This window comes from Dama dama, chromosome 13 (genome assembly GCF_033118175.1).
Source record: "Dama dama isolate Ldn47 chromosome 13, ASM3311817v1, whole genome shotgun sequence".
In the NCBI taxonomy this organism is placed as follows: Eukaryota; Metazoa; Chordata; class Mammalia; order Artiodactyla; family Cervidae; genus Dama; species Dama dama.
The window spans coordinates 75226430-75250605 of NC_083693.1; the positions used below are offsets into that span (position 1 = coordinate 75226430).

General features: G+C 44.4%; 1 protein-coding gene across 1 annotated transcript in view; it reads left to right on the forward strand.

Moving 5' to 3' along the window:
* TDRD9 (tudor domain containing 9) overlaps positions 1 to 23592 on the forward strand; it is a 101962-nt gene extending 78370 nt beyond the window's left edge. The window contains exons 33-36 of the mRNA XM_061159737.1: positions 7417 to 7555; positions 11481 to 11599; positions 19447 to 19519; positions 23019 to 23592. Of these exons, the coding sequence (XP_061015720.1) occupies positions 7417 to 7555; positions 11481 to 11599; positions 19447 to 19519; positions 23019 to 23120 (433 nt within the window). The 3' untranslated portion in view covers positions 23121 to 23592. The remainder of the gene's footprint in view (positions 1 to 7416; positions 7556 to 11480; positions 11600 to 19446; positions 19520 to 23018) is intronic.
* Positions 23593 to 24176: the final 584 nt, after the last annotated feature.

Sequence of the window (24176 nt, forward strand, 5' to 3'; positions counted from 1 at the left end):
TTGCACTGTTGGTGGGAATGTAAGTTTATACGGCCACTGTGGAGAACAGCTTGGGGCTTCCTTAATAAGCTAAGAATAAAACTACCACGTAACCCTGCAGTTCCTCTAGTGGGCATGTACCCCGAGGAAACCATGATTGAAAAAGACACGGGTACCCCAGGGTTCATCGCAGCGCTGTTTACAGTAGCCGGGACAGGGAAGCAGCCTGGATGGCCATCAGCAGGAACTGTGGTTCATACACACAATGGAGTATTACTCAACCGTAAAAAGGAGTGCGTTGGAGTCAGTGCTAATGGATGAAGTGGATGAACCTAGGGCCTGTTATACAGAGTGAAGTAAGTAAGAAAGAGAAAAACAAGTATTTTATACTCACATATATACGGGCTTCCCAGGTGGCGCTAGTGGTGAAGAACCCGCCTGACAGTGCAGGTGGACGTAAGAGACGCTGGTTCAGTCCCTGGATCAGGAAGATCCCCTGGAGGAGGAAATGGCAACCCACTCCAGCATTCTTAGCTGGAGACTCTCTTGGACAGAGGAGCCTGGCGGGCTGCTGCAGTCCAGAGGGTTGCACGGAGTTGGACAGGACTGAAGGGGTTTGGCATGCGTGCACATACATGGAATCCAGAAAGATGGCCGGTGAACCTGTGCGCAGGGTAGCAGTGAGACGCAGACACACAGAACAGACTTGGGGACGTGGCTGGCAGGGAAGGGGAGAGTGGGGTGGGTGGAAGGAGTAGCGTGGGGACGTGTACACCACCATATGTAACATAGATAGCTGGCGGGAGTTTGCTGTGTGATGCGTGGAGGTCAAAGCTGGTGCTCTGTGACCTCATGGAGGGGGTGGGTTGGGGCGGGAGGTTCAAGTCGCAGGGGATACATGTATACCCGTGACTGATGCATGTCGGCATGTGGCAGCAACCAGCACAGTATCACAAAGCAGTTATTCTCCAACTAAACATAAAATGTCAAAAAATATTTTATTCATTTGATAATACCAGTATTTCAGAATGTTCATTCATTTGATAATCTGTTGGGCCTGTCATGGGCTGAGACCCTGGTGTTTTAGACTAATGCCTATACCATGCGAGGGAGCTTGGGGCGAGGGGCCTGGGGTGTGTGTGGTGGGGAACAGAGTCCCTGCTGGAGGAGCCTGCTCCCCTGCTGCCGGGAAGCCAGAGAAGCAGGGGCCTGGCCGGGAGTGTGCTGTGTGATGGAGCCCTGCAGAGGTGGTGGTCAGGGGGCTGTGGACACCGCTGGGAGCCCTTGAGCCACAACGCAAGATCAGTGGACGTGTCCTGAAAAGCCAGTGAAGGCAGACTCGAGGAAGCAGGAGTAGATGTGGGGTAAATTGGCCGGACGCTGACTGCCCAGTGGGAGATGGCAGTGGTTTGGGCGAGGCCAGAGGCTGTTGGGATGGAGAGGATGAGTGGATTTAGGAGAACTGTGGGAGACGGAAGTGGCAGGAGCTGGTGGTGGTGGCGGGAAGCAGTGAGCTTTTGTGCAAAGAGGATGTAGTGCTCTGTATTCTTGGCGTGTGTGATTGTTTTGCAGTGGAAAGGTGGGACAAACAACTTGAGCTTTTACTGGGTGCTAGACTTCTTTCACAGGTCACACATATGTTTATAACCCTTTCTCCAGAAATATCACTTATAAGACTTCACTGGGGAGGGAATTCAAAAGTAGGGAAAAAACCATATGTGGTAAAATATTCTTTACGTTGTCTTGTCTAGTGCAGTGAGAATTAGAAACCTAAATAATAGATTAGTAAAAATACTTTTTTAATAACTATATATACTCTATTCTTTTTAATATAAAAACTGGAGGAGAAAATGCAAAAATGAAATTAGTTGCTGCCTTAGGGGTTGGCAGAATTTAGGATTTTATTGGTCACTTCCTTTAACATTCAAACAGGGCTTACAGACTTGCATGGGCTTCCATGGTGGCTCAGACGGTAAAGAATCTGCCTGCAGTGTAGGAGACCAGGGTTCAATCCCTGGGTCAAGAAGATCCTCTGTGGAAAATTCTTAAAGAGATGGGAATATCAAACCACTTTACCTGCCTCCTGAGAATCTGTATGCAGGTCAAGAAGCAACAGTTAGAACTGGACAAGGGACAACGGACTGGTTCCCAACTGGGGAAGGAGTACATCAAGGCTATATATTGTCACCCTGGTTATTTAACTTCTCTGCAGAGTACATCATCCAAAATGCTGGACTGGCACAACAGCCCCAGGGAAATTCCTAAATATATTTTTACTATTATCATTTTTTAATTTAAAAAATTTTTTAAGTTCTTTATTACTCCTTTAACTTTCATTTTTATAACCTACTATTACCTTGCAAAAAAGACCCTATTTTTAAAGCAAATTTCATATATATATTTTATAATTTTTGTGATTGATTTTGTTTTGTATTTTTAATATTGTTAACCTCTAGATTTTTAATCTTTGCTTTTTGATATTTGTTATCAGTTTTATGATAGCTCAGTTGGTAAAGAATCCACCTGCAATGCAGGAGACGACTCTAGTTCAATCCCTGGGTTGAGAAGATCCCCTGGAGAAGGGATAGGCTACCCACTCCAGTATTTTGGGGCTTCCCTTGTGGCTCAGCTGGTAAAGAATCCTCCTGCAATGCAGGAGACCTGGGTTCACTCCCTGGGTTGGGAAGATCCCCTGGAGAAAGGAAAAGCTACCCACTCCAGTATTCTGGCCTAGAGAGTTCCATGGACCGTATAGTCGATGGGGTTGCAAAGAGTCAGACACGACTGAGCGACTAACACACTTTGTACCTTTAAGAATAAAATCTTTAGTATCCTTTTTCACTTAGGGGTGTGATTAATGGCTTGATTGCTCTCTCCCCTTTTGACTCTCCCTTTTCTCCCCCAGGTCACCTCTATCTCCTCCCTGTGCCTTCTCTTCTCTACTTATCTCTGTGAATCTCTCTGGGTGTTCCAAGCTGTGGAGAACACTTAGGGAACTGATTACTGGCTGGATTGTCTTTCCATTTTTGACTCCCTGTCTTCTCCTCCTGGTCACCTCTATCCCCCTCCTTCCTCTTTTCTATCTCCCTCCTCCCTCTTCTCTTCTCCATGTAACTCTGTGAACCTCTCTGGGTGTCTGTCGCTGTGGAGAATTTTTTCACCATTAACCTAGATGTTTTATCATCTGTGCTGTATGGATGGAGAAGTCTTGAGGCTACTGTAATAATAAGACTGAAAGCCAGAGGCAGACGGCTTAAATCCAAAACTTGAGAACATCAGAGAACTCCTGATTCCAGGGAACATCAATAGACAAGAGCTCATCTGAAAGCCTCCATACCCACACTGAAACCAAGCTTCACCCAAGAGCCAACAAGTTCCAGAGCAAGACATACCACACTAATTCTCCAGCAATACAGGAACACAGCCCTGAGCATTAAAATACAGGCTGCCCAAAGCCATGCCAAACCCACAGACACCCCAAAACTCACTACTGGACACTTCATTGCACTCCAGAGAGAAGAGATTCAGCTCCACCCACTAGAACATAGATGCAAGCTCCCCTAACCAGGAAACCTTGACAAGCCACTAGTCAAACCCCATCCACAGGGAGCAAGCTCCACAATAAAGAGGAACCACAAACTTCCAGCTTACAGAAAGGCCACCCCAAATACAGCAATTTAAATAAAATGAAAAGGCAGAGAAATATAAGGTAAAGGGCACCAAACCAAACAAAAGAGGAGATAGGGAGTCTACCTGAAAAAGAATTCAGAATAATGATAGTAAAAATGATCCAAAATCTTGAAAATAAAATGGAGTTACAGATAAGTAGACTCGAGACAAGGATTAAGAAGATTAAAGAAATGTTTAACAAGGACCTTGAAGAAATAAGTCAATAATGAATAATTCAGTAAGTGAGATAAAAAGCACTCTGGAGGGAAACAAGAGAAGAATAACTGAGGCAGAAGATAGGATAAGTGATGTGGAAGATAGAATAGTGGAAGTAAATGAGGCGGAGAGGAAAAAAGAAAAGTGAGGACAACCTCAGAAACCCCTGGGACAATGTCAAACACCCCAACATTTGAATCATAGGAGTCCCAGAAGAAGAAGACAGGGCATGAGAAAATACTTGAGGAGATAATAGTTGAAAACTAAAATGGGGAAGGAAATAACTACCCAAGTCCAAGAAACCCAGAGAGTCCCAGACAGGATAAATCTGGGGCAAAACACCCCAAGACACATATTAATCAAATTAATGAAGATCAAACACAAAGAGCAAATATTAAAAGCAGCAAGGGAAAAGCAACAAATAACACACAAGGGGATCCCCATAAGGATAACAGCTGATCTTTCAATGGAAACTCTTTAGGCCAGAAGGGAATGGCAGGATATACTTAAAGTGATGAAAGCGAAAAACCTACAATCCAGATTACTATACCCAGCAAGGATCTCCTTCATATATGAAGGTGAAATCAAAAGCTTCACAGACAAGCAAAAGCTGAGAGAATTCAGCACCACCAGACCAGCTCTTCAACAAATGCTAAAGGATCTTTTCTAGACAGGAAACACAGAAAAGGTTTATAAACTCGAACCCAAAACAACAAAGTAAATGGCAATGGGATCATACTTATCAGTAATTACCTTAAATGTAAATGGGTTGAATGCCCCAACCAAAAGACAAAGACTGGCTCAATGGATACAAAAACAAGACCCCTACATATGCTGTCTACAAGAGACCCACCTCAAACCAAGGGACACATACAGACTGAAAGTGAAGGGCTGGAAGAAGATATTTCATACAAATGGAGACCACAAGAAAGCAGGAATAGCAATACTCATGTCAGATAAAATAGACTTTGAAGTAAAGGCTGTGAAAAGAGACAAAGGATACTACATAATGATCAAAGGATCAATCCAAGAAGAAGATATAACAATTACATATGCACCCAACATAGGAGCACCGCAACATGTAAGGCAAACGCTAACAAGTATGAAAGGGGAAATTAACGGTAACACAATAATAGTGGGAGGCTTTAATACCCCACTCACAGCTATGGACAGATCAACCAAACAGAAAATTAGCGAGGAAACACAAACTTTAAATGATACAATGGACTAGTTAGACCTAATTGATATCTATAGGACATTTCACCCCAAAACAATGAATTTCACCTTTTTCTCAAGGGCACACGGAACATTCTCCAGGATAGATCACATCGTGGGCCATAAATCTAGCCTTGGTAAATTCAAAAAAATTTGAAATCATTTCAAGCATCTTTTCTGATCACAATGTGGTAAGATTAGATGTCAACTACAGGAAAAAAAAAAACTATTAAAAATCCAAACATATGGAGACTAAACAACATGCTTCTGAATAACCAACAAATCACAGAAGAAATTTAAAAAGATCAAAATATGCATAGAAACGAATGAAAATGAAAATACGACAACCCCAAATCTGTGGGATTCAATAAAAGCAGTGCTAAGGGGGAAGGTTCATAGCAATACAAGCTTACCTCAAGAAACAAGAAAAAAAAAAAATCAAATAACCTAACTTTACAGCTAAAGCAACTAGAAAAAGAAGAAATGAAGAACCCCAGAGTTAGTAGAAGGAAACAAATCATAAAAATTAGGGCAGAAATAAGTGAAAAAGAAACAAAGGAGACTGTAGCAAAAATCAACAAAACTAAAAGCTGGTTCTTTGAGAAGATAAATAGACAAACCGTTAGCCAGACTCATCAAGGAAAAAAGGGAGAAGAATCAAATCAGCAAAATTAGAAATGAAAATGGAGAAATCACAACAGACAACACAGAAATACAAAGGATCATAAGAGACTATTGTCAGCAACTATATGACAATAAAATGGACAACTTGGAAGAAATGGATGAATTCTTAGAAAAGTATAACCTTCCAAAACTGAACCAGGAAGAAATAGAAAACCTTAACAGACTCATCACAAGCATGGAAATCAAAACTGGAATGAAAAATCTTCCAACAGACAAAAGCCCAGGACCAGATGGCTTCACAGGTGAATTCTACCAAAAATTTAGAGAAGAGCTAACACCCATCCTACTCAAACTCTTCCAGAAAATTGCAGAGGAAGGTAAACTGCCAAACTCATTCTATGAGGCCACCATCACCCTAATACCAAAATCAGACAAAGAGGCCATAAAAAAAGAAAGCTATACAGGCCAATATCACTGATGAACATAGATGCAGAAATCCTCGACAAAATTCTAGCAAACAGAATCCAACAACATATTAAAAAGATCATACATCATGACCAAGTGGACTTTATCCCAGGGATGCAAGGATTCTTCAGTATTTGCAAATCAATCAGTATGATACACCACATTAACAAATTGAAAGATAAAAAGCCATATGATTATCTCAACAGATGCAGAGAAAGCCTTTGACAAAATCCAACATCCATTTATGATAACTCTCCAGAAAGCAGGCATAGAAGGAACATACTTCAACATAATAAAAGCCATATATGATAAACCCACAGCAAACATCCTCAATGGTGAAAAATTGAAAGCATTTCCCCTAAAGTCAGGAACTTTAGGGTGCCCACTCTCACTGCTGCTATTCAACATAGTTTTGGAAGTTTTGGCCACAGCAGTCAGAGAAGAAAAAGACAGAAAAGGAATCCAGATTGGAAAAGAAGAAGTAAAACTCTCACTGTTTGCAGATGCCAGATCCTCTACATAGAAAAGCCTAAAGACACCACCAGAAAATTACTTAGAGCTAATGAATATAGTAAAGTTGCAGGATATAAAATTAACACACCGAAATCCCTTGCATTCCTATAGACTTAACAATGAGAAAACAAAGAGAAATTAAGGAAACAATTCCATTCACCATTGCGAGGAAAAGAATAAAATACTTAGGAATAAATCTACCTAAAGAAACAAAAGACCTATATATAGAAAACTATAAAACACTGATGAAAGAAATCAAAGATGACACAAATGGATGGAAAAATATACCACTTATTTACAAAACAGAAATAGGCTCACAGATATAGAAAACAAACGTGGTTAAGGGGAAAGGAGGGAGAGCAATAAGTTAGGCAGGGCGGGATTAACATACCACACTCCTAGATACAAAATAGAGAACAGCAGGGGATTACTTAGCAGCACAGGGAACTCGACTCAGTAGTTCTTTAATAACCTGTAAGGGAAAAGAATCTAAAGAGGAATGTATGTATTCTGTATATCCATATAGTCAGGTGTTTATTTGTATGTGTGTGTGTGTGTGTATACCTGAATCACTGCGCCATACCCCTAAAACTAACATGACATTATAAATCAACTATACTTCAGTAAAGAAATATTTTATATACGTGCATATATATATAATAAGCTCAAGATACCTGTTGAAAACAAAAAACCGAGTAGCTTAACAATGAACTTTTCTCAAAACTTTTCGTGTAGAGTTAATCAAGATGGCAAATGCTATACTGGCGTCCTGTGTGGCCTGGGGTGCAACCTGACCACAGGGGCCCCAATCCTGCCAGAGCATGACATGGAGCTTGCGTTCGACGTGCAGTTCAGCGTGGAGGATGTCATGGAGGTAAGGCCACGGTCGTCATGGCGTGGGAGCTCCTCCTCACTCCGGTTTTGCTTGTACAGTCGTTCAACATGCCGTGTCTGACCCGGTGCTGTTGACACAGGCTTATACTTCTGGTCTCTCTGTGATGAGAACCTTTTCACAGACCTGTACTGAGCTCCATGAGGATCAGAAAGGTTGGCTCAGTGGTAAAGAACCCGCCTGCCAGTGCAGGAGACATAAGTGTCGTGGGCTCCATCCCAGGGTCGGTGAGGTTCCCTGGAGGAGGGCATGGCAACCCACTCCAGTATTCTTGTCTGGAGAATCCCATGGACAGAGGAGCCTGGCGGGCCACAGTCCGTGGTCGCAGAGAGTCGGACACGACTGAGTGGCTGAGCCCGTGTGCCCGTACACGCGCCACCTAGGGTTTGGGGGATAATCACATCATGGCAGGTGAGGGAACAAGGAATTTTGGAAAACAGTGCTTGACTGGAAACAGTAAGGTTATAGATAAAAAGAAAATGCACATAAACACTGTTTTCTCCTTGGTAAAGTTGTTCTCAAGGAGTGCAAGTTCTGAGATGGCTCAGCATGTTACTGGAGTGGAACGGGTGAGTGAGGGATGTGGGCACCGGTTCCTTACTGTGGGACAGGACCTGGAAGCATGCAGGAGAGGAAGGCGGGGCACACCCTGTGAGCAGGATGACCGAGAGGCATGGTTCAGTGGGCATTCGTGTCTAACTTCCTGCGTGCAGGCGAGTTACATGTGCACACGTGATCTCAAACATGTGCCTGGATTCCCCAGCGGTCTGAGAGCCAGAAACAAGGGCAGCCAGTAGCCAGCCATGGACAAACCCAGGGCCTAGACAGTAGTTTCTGATAGGATTTTCCAATAATAGGATCCAGGACTCCACAGAGAAACGGGCAGAGGAAGTACGTGAGCCTGGAGCTCCTTGTAGTGCCGGGAATGAAGACGTGCTCAGGAAATGGGTGCGGCTGGTCAGAGGGCCATGGGCGTGCCCGTGCCAGAGCCGGAGCAGTTAGAGCCACAGAATAAACGGAGCTGTGTTGGATGATAACTCTAGAGTGTGCGGGGATATAAACCAGTGATTGAATAAACAAATGAGAAGAGACCAATCTTCTGTCCTGGAGAATTCCCAGCAGCACTTGAGAGGTGAAGCTCAAACCTCCCCTTCCCCTGCCCCTGCTTTAGGAGTGGACTAGACTACTGACCGGCTTTCACTAAGCCTGGCAGACTGGGCTCAGTGGCCAAGGCCAGCATCCCCAGTGACCCGTCGTGGTGATGGCACACACATCCTGACGTGATGGAGTGAGAATGGCCCCCATCTCTGTGGGCCTCTCCCCCAAATTCACCAGCCCAACCTAGTCATGTGAGAAACATCACGTAAGCCCAAACTAGGGGGCATCTCCCAAGATACCTGACTGCTCAGAACTGTCAAGGTCTCAAAAGACAGGAGAAGCCTGAGAATCTGCCCAGGACAGGAGGAGGCTGGGGAGACGGGACTGCAGGGGCCGTGGATTGGGTCCAGGAATGGGAAGAGGACACCAGTCAGATCCACATGGAGCCTGGTGTTTAGTTAACAGTGTGGCACTCGGGTCAATTCCTTGGCTGTGACTGGTAGGCCATGGGGGGCATGGGGTGTGGGGGGTTGAGGGATGCAAAAGTTCATTTAGTTTTTTCTGTAAGATGGCTCCAATAGCAGTTACTTATCTTTAACTTTATCCGAAACAATTTTATTAGGTTGTGTTGTGACAGCTGTCAGTATCAGCATGCATTTTTTAAAAATGCCTATCAAAATTGGTTAATTTTTGTGTAACCGTTTTAATACTGAAGATGGAAAAGAAAGCAACATTTTTGGTGCATTATGCTTGATTTCGAGAAAGGCAAATGCAACTGAAATGCAAACAAAATTTGTGCAGCATATGGAGAAGGTGCTGTGACTGATTGAATGTGTTAGAAGTGGTCTGCAAAGTTTCGTGCTGGAGATTTGTGACTGGATGATGCTCCGTGGTCAGGTAGATCAGTTGAAGTTGATAGTGATCAAATTGAGACCTTAATGGAGAATAATCAACGTAATACAACGCAGGAGATAGCCGACATGCTCAAAATATCCAAATCAAGCATTGAAAATTATTTGTACCAGCTTGGTTATATTAATCACTATGATATTTGGGTTCCACATAAGTGAAGATGACCTTCTTGATTGTATTACTGCATATGATTCTTTACTTAGACATAACAAAAACATTCTGTTTTTAAAACAAATTGTGATGGGCTCTGAAAAGTGAATCCTGTGCATTAATGTGGAACAGAAAGGATTATGGGGCAAGTGAAATGAACCATCACCAACCACACCAAAGCCCGGTCTTCATCCAAAGAAGGCAATGTTGTGTTTATGGTGGAGTTGGAAGGGCGTCCTCTATTATGAGCTCCCTTTGGAAAACCAAACGATTAATTCCAACAAGTACTAGTTCAGTTAGACCAACGGAAGGCAGCACTTGACGAAAGCATCCAGAATTAGTCAACAGAAAACACGTAATCTTCCATCATGATAACACAGACAGTATGTTTCTTTGATGGCCGAGCAAAAGCTGTTACAGCTTGGCTGGGAAATCCTAGTTCAACCACTGTATTCAGCAGACATCGCATCTTTGGATGTCTGTTTATTTTGGTCTTTACAGAATTCTCTTAATGGGAAGAATTTCAGTTCCCTCGAAGACTGTAAAAGGGACCTGAAACAGTTCTTTTCTCAAAAAGATAAAAAGTTTTTGGAAAGACAGAGTTATGAAGTTGCCTGAAAAATCACAGAAGGTAGTGGAACAAAACACTGAATACACTGAACAAAGTTCTTGGTGAAAATGAAAAAGGTGTCATTTGTTTTTACTTAAAAAACAAAAGGACTTACCTGGTGGCGCAGTGGCTAAGAATCGCTCGGCCAGTGCAGGGGACTCAGGTTCAGTCCCTGACCTGGGAACATCCCACATGCCTCGGAGCAACTCAGCCCGAGCCCGCGCGCGGCAGCCGACGGAGCCCACGTGCTGCAGCGGCTGGAGCCCGAGCTCCACCGCGAGAGAAGCGCGGCAATGAGAAGCCTGGGCATCGCAGCCAACAGTCACGCGGCCCCCTGCGGCGCCCCCGGCCCGCAACAAGAGAGAGCCCGCAAGCAGCAGTGAAGGCCCGGTGCAGCCATAAATAAACGAGCCAGTAAACAACCCTAGGGAGCCTCTCAGCCAAACCAGTACTTTAAATTGTCTCTAGATTACCTATAACACCTAACACAGTGTAAATGCTCTGTAAATAGTTGCCAGTGTACAGTAAATTCAAGTTCTGCTTTTTTGGAACTTTGTGGAGTTTTTTTTTTTTTTTTTCTGAATGTTTTTGATCCAAGATTTGTTGAGTCCACGGATACAGGGGCTTCCTGTGTATAAGATGCAAGTAGGTTTTGAACAGTGTAGCCCCACGGGCTAAACTGTTACATTCTAGAACAGAAGTTTAAAGAGTGTGCTTACACTGAAAAGCCTGAACCTTCCTGACTGGTTTTTTTTTTTTCCTTTTGTCATTGTTTCTTAAATCATGATAGTTGGTGGCTCAGACAGTAAAGAATCTGCCTGCAATGCAAGAGACCTGGGTTCGATCCCTGGGTCAGGAAGATCTCCTGGAGAAGGAAATGGCAATCCACTCCAATATTCTTGCCTGGAAATCCCCATGGACAGAGAAGCCTGGTGGGCTGCAGTCCATGGGGTTGTCAAGAGTCTGATACAGCTTTCACTTTACCGGTGTTATTTTTGCTTTGATAATTTGTTCCAGAAACCATACTGACGATAATTGTGAAAATACTAAATCGAATGTTTATGAATTATTTAAATGTAGATTGAGATTCAATCATAGTGGAACCACGTGAGCATGTATGTTGCTGTTTATTTACAGATTAATATTCTCAGAGCTGCTATCAACAAGCTAGTGTGCGATGGACCGAATGGATCCAAGTGTCTTGGACCAGAAAGGATCGCGCAGTTACAGGACAACAGTCGCCAGAAACTCTTAGGGTGAGCTGGGTGGCCACGCGGGCTTCTTTCTTAGCCATCTGGACTGTGAGTGTCTTGCACTGTCTGTGACAAATGCATGTGCTGGGTTAAGCCTCTGAAGTGCGGACGTGTCTCCCACGTGCCGTGACAGAGGCCTCAGCTTCCTGGGAGCAGCGGGCTATGTCCTGGGTGTCCGCTGGGAGCCGGGCAGGAAGCGGGGTGGTTTGAAAACAGTGTAATACAGAGAGCCCTCCAAACGGCACGGCAGGGCAGAGGGAGTCCACGGTGGGACCTTGAGGGCAGAGAGATGAGGGGCCCCCGGCTCGAGGACCACCTCACAGGAACTGAGTCCCTCTCTTGAGCTTCCCAGCTGGCTCTAGCTTGCCGCTTGCTGGACTCCCCGTTGACCAAGCCCAGCCAGAAGCCCTGTGACCAGGGCCCTGACTGGGGCAGCCCGTGAGGCCAGGTCAGCCTGGACGGCTCAGAGGAGGCCGAGGCACGGGACAAGGTGGGGAGGAGCAGACAGAGGCCCTGGGCGCGTTGGGTCCCGCGAGCCGCACTCAGCCTCTCTCCTGGGCTGGCTGCAGACCCTGCCTGGCCCAGGACGGTGGCCTGGCCTGCCGGGAGCCAGCTGAGGACAGCGAGCAGCAGGGCGACAGACACTTAGCGCTGCCTTTGCGACTGTGATGGAGGCTGAGGTGCAGTTTATGTTGAAGTTCACACACGCAGCACAGAGGTCATCTCGGCGTGCGCCTGGTGGATGGAGCATATGACCAGCTCCGGAGGGACCCCGTGTTGTAAAACATTAGAAGTGTTCCTAAAACTGAAGGAGACCCAGCAAGATCCACATGGGAGGCGCGGCAAGTCTCCGCGGTGTCGCAGGCCCCGTCCAGATGCAGCTGTGCTCCCAGCAGCAAGGCCGCGGCTCGTCCGGAGGGAGCAGGCACCGCCCTGCATGTCCTGAGGGCACCCCCCCACCCCCAAGGCGGGCGGCGTCCTGACTTGCTGGGCTCCGCATGGGGGGAGGGAGGTTGGGTGCAGTTCCGTGGTTTTCAGTGAGTGTGTGGAGTTGTGCTCAGCACAGCACAACTCTGCTACAACGTTCTGTCATCCCCAAAGCTGACTTACAAATAACCTTAAAACAGAATTGTGGTGATAGTCACACAACGCTGTAAATCTACTAAAATTATTAAATTGCATACTTAGAATCAATTAAAGTATATAATGACCTCAAAGAAGCTGTTTTTAGAATCACCAGTCCTTCCCATCCATTTGTCAGCAGCTCCTGTCCCCAGCCGAACTCCAGGCAACCACTGGCCTCTTATGGTCTCCATTGATTTGTCTTCTCTGAAAATTTTTTATAATTGACCTAATGATTTAAAAAATCTGGCTTTGTTTGTTTAGCAGAGTATGTTTGAGGCTCATCCGTGTTGTAATGTGTTTCTTCTTGGTGACCAGTACCCCACTGTGTGTGTATGTCATGTTTCGTCTTCCCATTCAGCAGTTGTTGAAATGCTTGGGTTGTTTCCAGTATTAGGCTGTTTTGAGTAATGCTGCTCTGGGAAGGCACGTAGTCTTTGAGTGGACGTGTATCTTCTCTCTTGGGTAGGTACCTAGAAGTGGAACGGTAGGTTGTATGGTAAATTTGTTAATTTTTTAAGAAATGGACAAACTGGTTTTCAAGGTGACTCCTATATCACATTCCCGCCAGCAACGTATGACCGTTCCCTTTTCTCCACATCCTTGCCTGCACTTGATTGTGAGTTTTTTATTGTAGTTAATCTCGTGGCCTTACAGTGCAATTCAGTCTGTCAGTCGTGTCCAACTCTTTGTGACCCCATGGACTGCAGCATACCAGGCTTCCCTGTCTATTACCAACTCCCAGAGCTTGCTCAAACTCATGTCCATCAAGTTGGTGATGCCATCCAACCATCTCATCCTCTGTCGTCCCCTTCTCCTCCTGCCTTCAATCTTTCCCAGCATCAGGGTCTTTTCCAATGAGTCAGTTCTTCGCATCAGGTATTGGAGCTTCAGCATCAGTTCTTCTAAGGAATGTTCAGGATTAATTTCCTTTAGGATTGACTGGTTTGATTTCTTTGCAGTCCAAGGGACTCTCAAGAGTCTTCTCCAACACCACAGTTCAAAAGCATCAATTCTTTGGCACTCAGCTTTCTTTATGGTCCAACTCACGTCCATTCATGACTACTGGAAGAACCATAGCTTTGACAAGGTAGACCTTTGTCAGCAGTGTCTCTGCTTTTTAGTGCACTGTCTAGGTTGATCATAGCTTTTCTTTCAAGGAGCAAGCGTCTTTTAATTTCGTGGCTACAGTCACCATCTGCAGTAATTTTGGAACCCAAAAAAATAAAGTTGGTCGCTGTTTCCATTGTTTCCCCATCTATTTGCCATGAAGTGATGGGACCCAATGCCACGATCTTTGTTTTTTGAATGTTGAGCTTTAAGCCAGTTTTTTCACTCTCCTTTTTCACCTTCATTAAGAGGCTCTTTAGTTCCTGTTTGCTTTCTGCCATAAGGGTGGTGTCATCTGCATATCTGAGGTTATTGATATTTCAGACCTTTCACCTGTTTTTTAATTGGGTTGATTGTCATCTTCTTACTGAGTTGTAGACATTCTTTCTAAATACTTGCTGAAAGTCTCTTATGAATAAATTTGCAGATACTTTCCCCATCGTGTAGTTTGTCTTTTCATTTTCGTTCTTATTTTCACATTCTGAAGAACACACAGATTTAACTTTGATGATATCTACTTCATCTTTGGTGTGGTGTATGCTTTTGGTGTTAGATGCAAGGTCATAAAGGTTTTCTCCTGTTTCCCTCTCTTATATTTGTGTTCAGTTGCTCAGTTGTGTCTGGCTCTGTGTGACCTCATGGACAGGCTCCTCTGTCCGTGGAATTTTCCAGGCAAGAAAACTGCAGTGGGTTGCCATTTCCTTCTCCAGGGCATCTCCTGACCCAGGGATGGAACCTGTGTCTCTTGTGTCTCCTGTATTAGCAGGCAGTTCTTTACCGCTGCACCACCTTCTTGTATTTCGGTTTTTGATCCATTTTGAGATGATACTTGAATGTGATATGACATGTAAGAGTCTTTGAAGTTTGTTTTCTCACATATGAACATCGAGTTGTTATATGTTAGAGCATCATAACATCATATTATATGTTATAACATTTGCTGAAGAACTTTCTTTTCCCTCATTGAATTACCTTGGGACCTGTCAAAAATAAATTGGTCCTTTTAGGTTTATTTATGAACTTCCTCTTTTGTTCTATTGACTTATGTCTGTTTTTAATAGTAATTCCTGAAATTGAATAGTGTTAGTCCTTGTATTTTGTTTTTGTTTTTTTTTCAATGTTGCTTTTACTTTTCTAGATCCTTTTTCTTTCCACATACGATTTAGGATCAGCTTGTCAGTGTCTGCAGTAAACCTTGCAGAAATCATGCTGGGGATTGTGTTGAGTCTGCAGATCAGTGTGAGGAGGGTTGCCATCTTGGCAGTGTTGAGCTGCTGGGCCCACCTGGATGGAACTTCCGTTAGACCCTTCAGCTTCACTCAGCGCTTCTGTGGCTTTCAATGTGCAGGGCTTGCACTTTTAAAATTATTTCTAAATATTTTTGTCTTTTTGATGCTATTGTGAGTTTAAATAAATTTCTTTATTTTTGCGTTATGCATTGTTACAAATGAACAATTGATTTTTATACACTGGTCTTTTATCCTGTGACCTTATTAAATAGTTAGTGCCAGGAGTTCTTGTAGATTCTTTAGGATTTCCTACATACAGGATTATATCTGTGAGTAAAGACAGTTTTACTTCTTCCTTTCCAATCTGTATGCTCTTAATTTTTTTCTCCGTTTTATTCGCTGGTTAGACCCCTCAGTATGTTGTTAAACAGAGGTGATGAGCGCACATGCCCTTGCCTCGGTCCCGGTTTTAGGAAGAAGCCTTGTCATTGGTTGAGTGTGGTGCTGGCTGTAAGCTCTCTGTAGAGGCACTCTATCAGGTTGAAGGAGTTCCTTTCTGTTCCCAGTTTGCTGGCAGCTTTTATCGGGGAACAATGTCACATTGTGCCAGTGCCTTTTTTTTGTGTCTGTGAGAAAACTGTGTTTTTTAAAGTTTATATAGTGTATTATATTAATTGCCTTTTGGGTGTTATAACCAGGTTTGCATTCTTGGGATGAATTCCACATAGTGTGTAACTCTCTTGATAACTCGTTTGCTGTTTCTGTTGTTAGGGTTTTCCCTCTATGTTTATGAGGGTCACTCACTGGTCTGAAGTTTCCTGTGATTTCTTTCTTGGATTTGGTATCAGAGTGGCACTGGCTTCACAGAACGAGTTAGGAAGTGTTTCCTGACACTGTTTTCAGAAAGAGTTTGTATAGGATTGATATTATCTCTTTAAATATTTGATAGAGTTTACCAATGAAATATCTGAACTTGGACTTCTCTTTGTGGGGAGATTTTAAATTACTACTTCAATTTCTTGTGTTTTAGGTTGATTCAGATTTTCTATTTCTTTTTAAGTCAGTTTTGATCATTTGTGTCCTAAGAATTTTGTTCAGTTCATTTAAATGAACTAGTTGGCATGCAGTTGTTCAGAATCTTTTCCAGGAGCCCTTTTCTCTGCGCAGTTGGCAATCAGGTCCCCCTTTCTTGCTTTGGGTTTTTGTGTGTATCGTGTCTCTTTTTTCTTGGTTAGCTTATCTAAAGTTTATCAATTCTATTGATCTCTTCAAAGAACTAACTTTTGGTTTCATAGATTTTCCCCCCTAATGTTTATCTTTTCTGTTTCATTGATGTTTACTCTCATCGTAATTATTCCCTTGCTTCTGGTTGCTTTGGGCCTAACTTGCTCTTTTTCCAATTTCGTAACTTAGAAGCTTTGATTATTATTTTGAGAACTTATTTTCTGTTACATTTAAACCTGTAAAATTCCCTCCATTACTGTTTTTGCTGCAGCCCATACTTTTTGATCAGTTGTATTTTGATTTTGATTCTTTTAAAAGTATTCTCTAGTTTCCTTTGTGATTTTTTTCTTTGCATTATTTAGAAGCATACTGTTTAATTTTCAAATATTTTCTGAGATTTTCCAAATATTTTAAGTTGTTAATATATAATGTATTTCTGTTGTAGGTCTTATACTGAAATGAATGACTTCAGTCTTTCATAATTTCTTTTAAAATGTATTGAGACTTGCTTTATGGCCTGGCACAGAGTCTTTCCTGGAAAGTGTTCTGTGTTCACTTGAGAAGAATATATGCATTGTTGGATGGGGTTCTCTGTAGATGCTGGGTGGGTCAATGGTGGGTGGTGTTCTAGGATTCACTATGCTTGCTGATTTTCTTTCTAGTTTTATGAAAATCGAAACTGGGATATTAACATTTCTAATTACTGAAGGAGAAGTATTTCTCTTCTCTGTCAGTTTTCCTTTATGTCTTTTTTGGCTCTATTAGACTTGTTTACATTTATAATTTTGTATCTTCCTGAGGTATTAGCTCTTTTATCATTATGAATTCTCTATTCTGATAATACTTCTTGTTTAAAAGTCTATTTTGCCTGATACAGCTATTCTGCTTGGTTTGGTTACTGTTTTCATGACATATCTTTTCCTGTCCTTTTACTTATAACCTACTTGCATCTTTGAATTTTTTTTTGTTTTGTTTTGTTTTTTGTTTTTTTTTGCATCTTTGAATTTTTAGAAACCTCCTTTCTGCCCTGCTCCTGCTCTCTCCTTGGGGACTCCCATCGCACGTGTGTTTGTGTACAGCTGACCTTGTCCCGCTGGTCTCGGAGGCTCTGAGCGTTCTTCTGTGTCCTCCTCCTGCCTGTTGTTCAGTTAGGTGACGTCTGTTGCTCTGTCCTTAAGTTCACTGACTCTGCTTCCGTCTCACTCCTACGGATTCTGGTCTCCTGTAAGGACTTCTTCATTTCCATTATTGTACCTTTCAATTCTAAAATTTCTCTTTGGTTCTTGTGTATAGTTTTAAACTTTTAGTGAGATTACCTTTGAGTCATTATCATCATGTTTTCCTCTGTTTCTTTAAACATGGTTTGCTTTAATTCTTTGTATGTGCTTGCAGTGGCCTCTTTGAAGTCTTACCTGCTAAACCCACCTCTGAGCCCACTCAGTCAGCTTCTGTTGCCTCCTGTTTTATTCCTGAGTGTGGGTCACACATTCCTGTTTCTCACATATTTTGCTAAAAATTAAGTATTTTAGGTAATGTAGTATATATGTAGGATTTTGATTATTCCCTGAAGGATTCTGCAGAATGGGTTTCCCTACCATGTTGTAAGGCCACTGATACTTGTGGTTTTTTTTTTTTTTTTTTTAAATTCTCCTTTTATTTTTCAGCCTGGCTTGTTAGGGGTTGTCCTTGTGTCTGCATGGCTAAGTGCTCAGCCTTTGATGAGTCAGAAGTTGTGCTTGGACCCCTGCATCACTAAGGTTTCTGCCCTGTGCTGGTGGGTCTGTGTGTGGATTGGCAGTGCCTCTGGGACTCAGGCAGTGTTAAACTCTTCTCTGCCTTGTATTTTCGCCGGGCCCGTGGCGGGCTTGGGACCTTCGTCGGGCTCCTCTGCGCCTGTGTGTGCAGCTTCCCCACCACCTAGGGGCCGTCTGGGAGCCCCGCTGGCCTCTGCCGCCCTCGGGTGTTTCCGGGGAGTCTGCTGGTCTGCGCTGGCCCCAAGCAGGACCACGGCCAAAGGCTCGCAGAGCTGGGGCTTTCTCTGTTTATTTCCTCCTGCGCTCGTCTGACAGTGCTGCCAGGCGTGAGGCTTCACCCTCTGCTTCAGACCAAGTGAAGTCAGTCTGGCCATGAGGAAGCCTGTTCTCATGGCCAGCTCCCCTGGAACTCTGGAGCGCCAGGTTGAGCTGCTGGGGTGGGTGTGAGTGTGGCTGGGAGCAGGGTGAGCTGCTAGGGTGGGCATGAGGGTGGTTGGGAGCAGCCCCAGGCTCGAACTCCGCAGACTCCACTCTTGCTGCCTGGAGTTCAGCAGTTTTTCTTGAATGAATGCTTTTCAACTTCTTTGCTTTTGGTTAACATCCAGAGCCTTCAGATGTCTTCCTTGAACAATCGTGTTTAGTTTTATAATTGCTGGGGAGGAAGGAGGTGCAAGAAGATTTGCAAACTTCTTTATTCTCTTATTGCTAGAATTCTCTATCTCAGCCTTTTGACATTTCCAGCTTGTCACAGCTGCTTAAGAGTAAATGGTATACACGCTTCTGTTACATTTCCCAGAACTTGACTCAGTGACGCAGAGATGTTGGGTGATGGAGCAGCCTGTGCTGGTTCCAGGGGAACAGTGCACAGCGGTCAGCCTTAGAGGCCGCGCCACTTTATCCCCTGCTTCTGAATGCGTGAAAGTGAGAGTCAGTCACTCAGTTGTGTCTGGCTCCTTGCGACCCCATGGAATTCTTCAGGCCAGAATACTGCGGTGGGCAGCCTTGCCCTTCTCCAGGGGATCTTCCCAACCCAGGGATCAAACCCAGGTCTCCCGCACTGCAGACAGACTCTTTACCAGCTGAGCCACAAGGGAAGCCCAAGAATACTGGAGTGGGTAGCCTATCCCTTCTCCAGTGGATCTTCCTGACCCAGGAATTGAACTGGGGTCTCCTGCATTGCAGGCGGATTCTTTACCAACTCAGCTATGAGGGAAACCCTTTTGAATGTATAGTGGATTAAAATATTCTCTGATCACAATTACATAAATTTTGACCTTTTAAAAAACTTACTGGAGTTATAATTCTGAGAGAAAGTGCGTAGAATTTAAGTCTCTTTTTAAATATCATAATAGTGTTTTCAGTTACTAACATATAATTAAGATGACTTAAACTCTCTTTTTTAAAATTTTAGTCTGTTTTGCCAATTGAAACCGAGACAGAAGGTTGTTCCCAAGTGGCATGAGAAGCCATACGAGTGGAATCAGGTAAGCAAGAAGCCTGAGGCCATGCGGGCCGCCTGCCCGCAGGAGGGCCTCAGGGTGGAGCAGGCGAGGGGGGGCAGGGCTGTCAGTCATGTGGCGGGGCTGCAGGCAGCCTGCCGCTGCTGCGTAGGGCGTCACTCGGTCACTCAGTCACGTCCGACTCCTTGCAACCCCATGAACTGTAACCCTCCAGACTCCTCTGTCCATGGAGTTTTCCCAGCAAGATACTGGAGTGGGTTGCCATTTCTCTTCCAGGGGTCTTCCTGACCCAGGGATTGAACTCGAGTCTCCTGCATTGGCAGGAAGCCCTCTGGATAGTATACCGTATGTGAAAAGTTAGACCCCAGGCTAATCATCCTTTACTTCTAGATAAAACAGGTATGAATGTCTGGACGAGCACTTAGGGTACATTTGTGGTTGTTTCAGTCTTCTCTGGTTGTCATAACGATATGCCACCCACTGGGTAGGAACAGCAGCAGCAGTTTATTTTGTGACAGTGTTAGAGGCTGGATGTGGGTGCTGAGGGTCCCGGCGAGGCGGGGTTCTGCCGAGGGCTTTCCTCCCACTTGCAGACATCCACCTTCTCACCGTGCCCTTGCGTGGCAGAGAGTGGACGGCATGCTCTCAGGGGTCTCTTCCTGCAAAGGCACTGATCCATCGTGAGAGCCTCCCCCTCACCTCGTCTAGCCCGACTACTGCCCAAAGGCCTGCCTCCTAACACTGTTACACTGGGGGTCTGGACGACACGGTTCGGCCCACAGCACTTGTGAAGTGTGGCGGGGCCCACACTGGGCACCGTGACATTTCCTGCCCATGAGATTTAGAGAAGAGAATAAAATGTGATTTCAGGAAAGGAGCCCAGTGAGGAATTTTAAGCTCTAATCCGAGAGCCAAGAGAAAAGAGGAGACATCAAAGGCAAACAAGAAAGGGGAAGATATGCCCAACTGACTGCAGAGTTCCAGAGAGTAGCAAGGAGAGATAAGGAAGGCTTCTTAAGGGAACAGTGCAAAGAAATAGAGGAAAACAACAGAATGGGAAGGACTAGAGATCTCGTCAGGAAAATTCGAGATATGAAGGGAACATTTCATGCAAAGATGGACACAATAAATGGACAGAAATGGTACGGACCTAACAGAAGCAGAAGATATTAAGAAGAGGTAGCAGGAATACACAGAAGAACTGTACAAAAAAGATCAACACCAACGATGATGGTGTGATCACTCACCTAGAGCCAGACATCCCGGAATGTGAGCATTAGGAAGCATCACTATAAACAAAGCTAGTGGAGATGATGGAATTCCAGTTGAGCTATTTCAAATCCTAAAAGATGATTCTGTGAAAGTGCTGTACTCAGTATGTCAGCAAATTTGGAAAACTCAGCAGTGGCCCCAGGACTGGAAAAGATCAGTTTTCATTCCAGTCCCAAAGAAAGACAATGCCAAAGAATGCTCAAACCACCCCACAATTGCACTCACCTCACACGCTAGCAAAGTAATGTTCAAAATTCTCCAAACTAGGCTTCAACAGTATGTGAACCGAGAACTTCCACATGCACAAGCTAGATTTAGAAAAGGTAGAGGAACCAGAGATCAAATTGACAACATCTGTTGGATCATAGAAAAGGGGGAATTCCAGAAAACATCTACTTCTTCATTGACTACACTAAAGCCTTTGACTGTGTGAAGTGAAGTGTAAGTCATTCAGTCATGTCTGACTCTTTGCAGCCCCATGGACTATACAGTCCATGGAATTCTCCAGGCCAGAATACTGGAATGGGTAGCCTTTCCCTTCTCCAGGACATCTTCCCAACCCAGGGGTCAAACCCAGGTTCTTTACCAGCTGAGCCACAAGGGAAGCCCTTTGACTTCACAACAAACTATAGAAAATTCTTAAAGAGATGGGAATACCAGATCACCTTATCTGTCCCCTGAGAAACCTGTATGCAGGTTAAGAAGCAACAGTTAGAACTGGACTTGGAACAACGGACTTGTTCCAGATTGGGTAAGGAGTAAAAGCTATATATTGTCACCCTGCTTAATTAACTCACATGCAGAATCCATCATGTGAAATGCTAGGATGGGTAAAGCACAAGCTGGAATCAAGATTGTCGAGAGAAATAACAACCTCAGGTATGCAAATGACACCACCCTTATGGCAGAAGGCAAAGAAGAACTAAAGAGCCTTTTGATGAAAGTAAAGAGGAGAGTGAAAAATCTGATTTAAAACTCAACATTCAGAAAACTAAGATTATGGTATCTGGTCCCAACACTTCATGGCAGATAGATGGAGGAAAAGTGGAAACAGTGAGAGACTTTATTTTCTTGGACTCCAAAGTCATTGCAGACAGTGACTGCAACCACAAAATTAAAAGATGCTTGCTCCTTGGAAGAAAAGCTATGACAAACCTAGACAGCATATTAAAATGCAGAGATACCACTTTGCCAGCAAAGGTCCATCTAGTCAAAGCTGTGGTTTTTCCAGTAGTCATGTATGGATGTGAGACTTAAGGAAGCACTCAGACTTAAAGAAGTCTGAGTGCTAAAGAATTGATGCTTTTGCATTGTGCTAGAGAAGGTAGTTGGACAGCAAGGAGATCAAACCAGTCAATCCTAAAGGAAATCAACCCTGAATATTTATTGGAGGGACTGATGCTGAACCTCTAATACTGTGGCCACTTGATTTGAAGAGCTGAGTCATTGGAAAAGACCCTGATGCTGGGAATGACTGAGGGCAGGAGAAGGGGACAGCAGAGGATGAGATGGTTGGATGGCATTGCTGACTTAATGGATGTGACTTTGAGCAAACTCCGAGAAATTTCAGTGGAGGACAGAGGAGCCTGTGTGCTGCAGTCCATGGGGTCGCAGAGAATCGGACACGACTTAGTGATTGAATGGCAATAATCGTAGAGCCAAGGCTGTCTGTATAAGGGAACCAGCTGGGGCAGTGCTTCCTCATCCCTTTGGCGGGGAAGTGAGATGCTGCCCTTGCAGACGGTGTTTTCTACTCCAGGTCTGACGGTTGCTTCTGCTGCAACGTTCCTGCTGTCCGTGTGCCCACGACGGGGTTCCCCTGTTAGAGCGCTGGTCACTGGAGCCGCTCTGTCACCTGCACGAGCTCTGCCCACGGGGAGGGATGTGGAGGGCGCGCTGGCCACCTCTGTCACAGCCTCTGTGGGGGTGTGAAGCTAGTAGCAAGACTTAGTTAGGAAGCCGTTCAGAAAACTTACACGTGCTCTAATGCCTCTGCGAAGTTGCTGTTCATATTTATATAAAAGAATGCGAGGGAGATTTCTGAGTAAAGGTTACTGTATTATTAAGACAAATTGAAAGATGGGTGTTGTGAGAGTAGAGAAGCATTCTATAAATATTCTTGGGAAATTGAAGCGTGCTTCCTGCGCTCTCTGTACACACACACATGAGGTCTGTGTGTGTATTACTTTGTTTTACTTTATGTCTAGAAAAGCGCTGTTGCAGAGCCTGACTGGCCCTCTTGCCCCGACAGGTCGATCCGAAGCTGGTGATGGAGCAGGCAGACCGGGAGAGCAGCAGGGGCAAGAACACCTTCCTGTACCAGCTCCACAAGCTGATCGTGCTCAGCTCCTAGAGGGCCGGCCCGGCCCCCCACGGCGCCCCGCCCCTGAGAGCCCGGGCTGTGCCGCGCTGCAGGGCTGCTCCGTCCGGGCGCTCGCCTCCTGGGTGGGGGCTGGAGGGTGGTGTTTCTGTTCACGTGGGAAGGGCTGGGAAATGCCCGGTCTTCTCTAGAAACAGAAAATCACTGTATTAAACATTTTGGGAAAAATTGTTCTGAAGGAAGACTTCATTTGGAAAAAGGTTCTCTTTGCTCTCAGTTATTAAAGTAAATATCCGTAGGTAGTGTTCAGTGTGAGGTTCTGGATCCAGCGTGTGTTCTGCCTTGTTGCCATGGTTTAAATGCCTGGGCCCGGGGGAGACCAGTGCTCCCAGCTGATCACAAGGGGAAAGCTGGGTGTTTTTTCCCAAAACCATGTGACCTTTTCTAACTTTTTTTCCATGAGGGGAAATATCTAATTTTGGTAAAAATACTTCCATTTTGTATATCGCAGGTTTTTCCTTAAGTTACAATTCTTAGTCCACATTTTGGAAATGAGAGAGATCACCTGGTTACTAGCATATCTGTGTTAAAACAATAAAAGTATTAGACTGAGTTTGTTTCTGACAGTTTTTAGTCAGAGGAGATTAAAATATATTTTGTTCTTTAAAAAAAAATCCAGATTTCTAAAACTGATAAAGGGGTGTTCAGTTCAGTCGCTCAGTCATGTCTGACTGTTTGTGACCCCATGGACTGCAGCACGCCAGGCCTCCCTGTCCATTACCAACTCCCAGAGCTTGCTCAAACTCATGTCCATTGAGTCACTGATGCCACCCAACCATCTCATCCTCTGTCATCCCCTTCTCCTCCTGCCCTCAATCTTTCCCAGCGTCAGGGTCTTTTCCAGTGAGTCAGTTTTTCACATCAGGTGGCCAAAGTATTGGAGCTTCAGTTTCAGCATCAGTTCTTCTAATGAATGTTCAGTGTTGATTTCCTTTAGAATTGACTGGTTGGATCTCCTTGCAGTCCAAGGGTCTCTCAAGAGTCTTCTCCAACACCACAGTTCAAAAGCATCAATTCTTCCGCACTCAG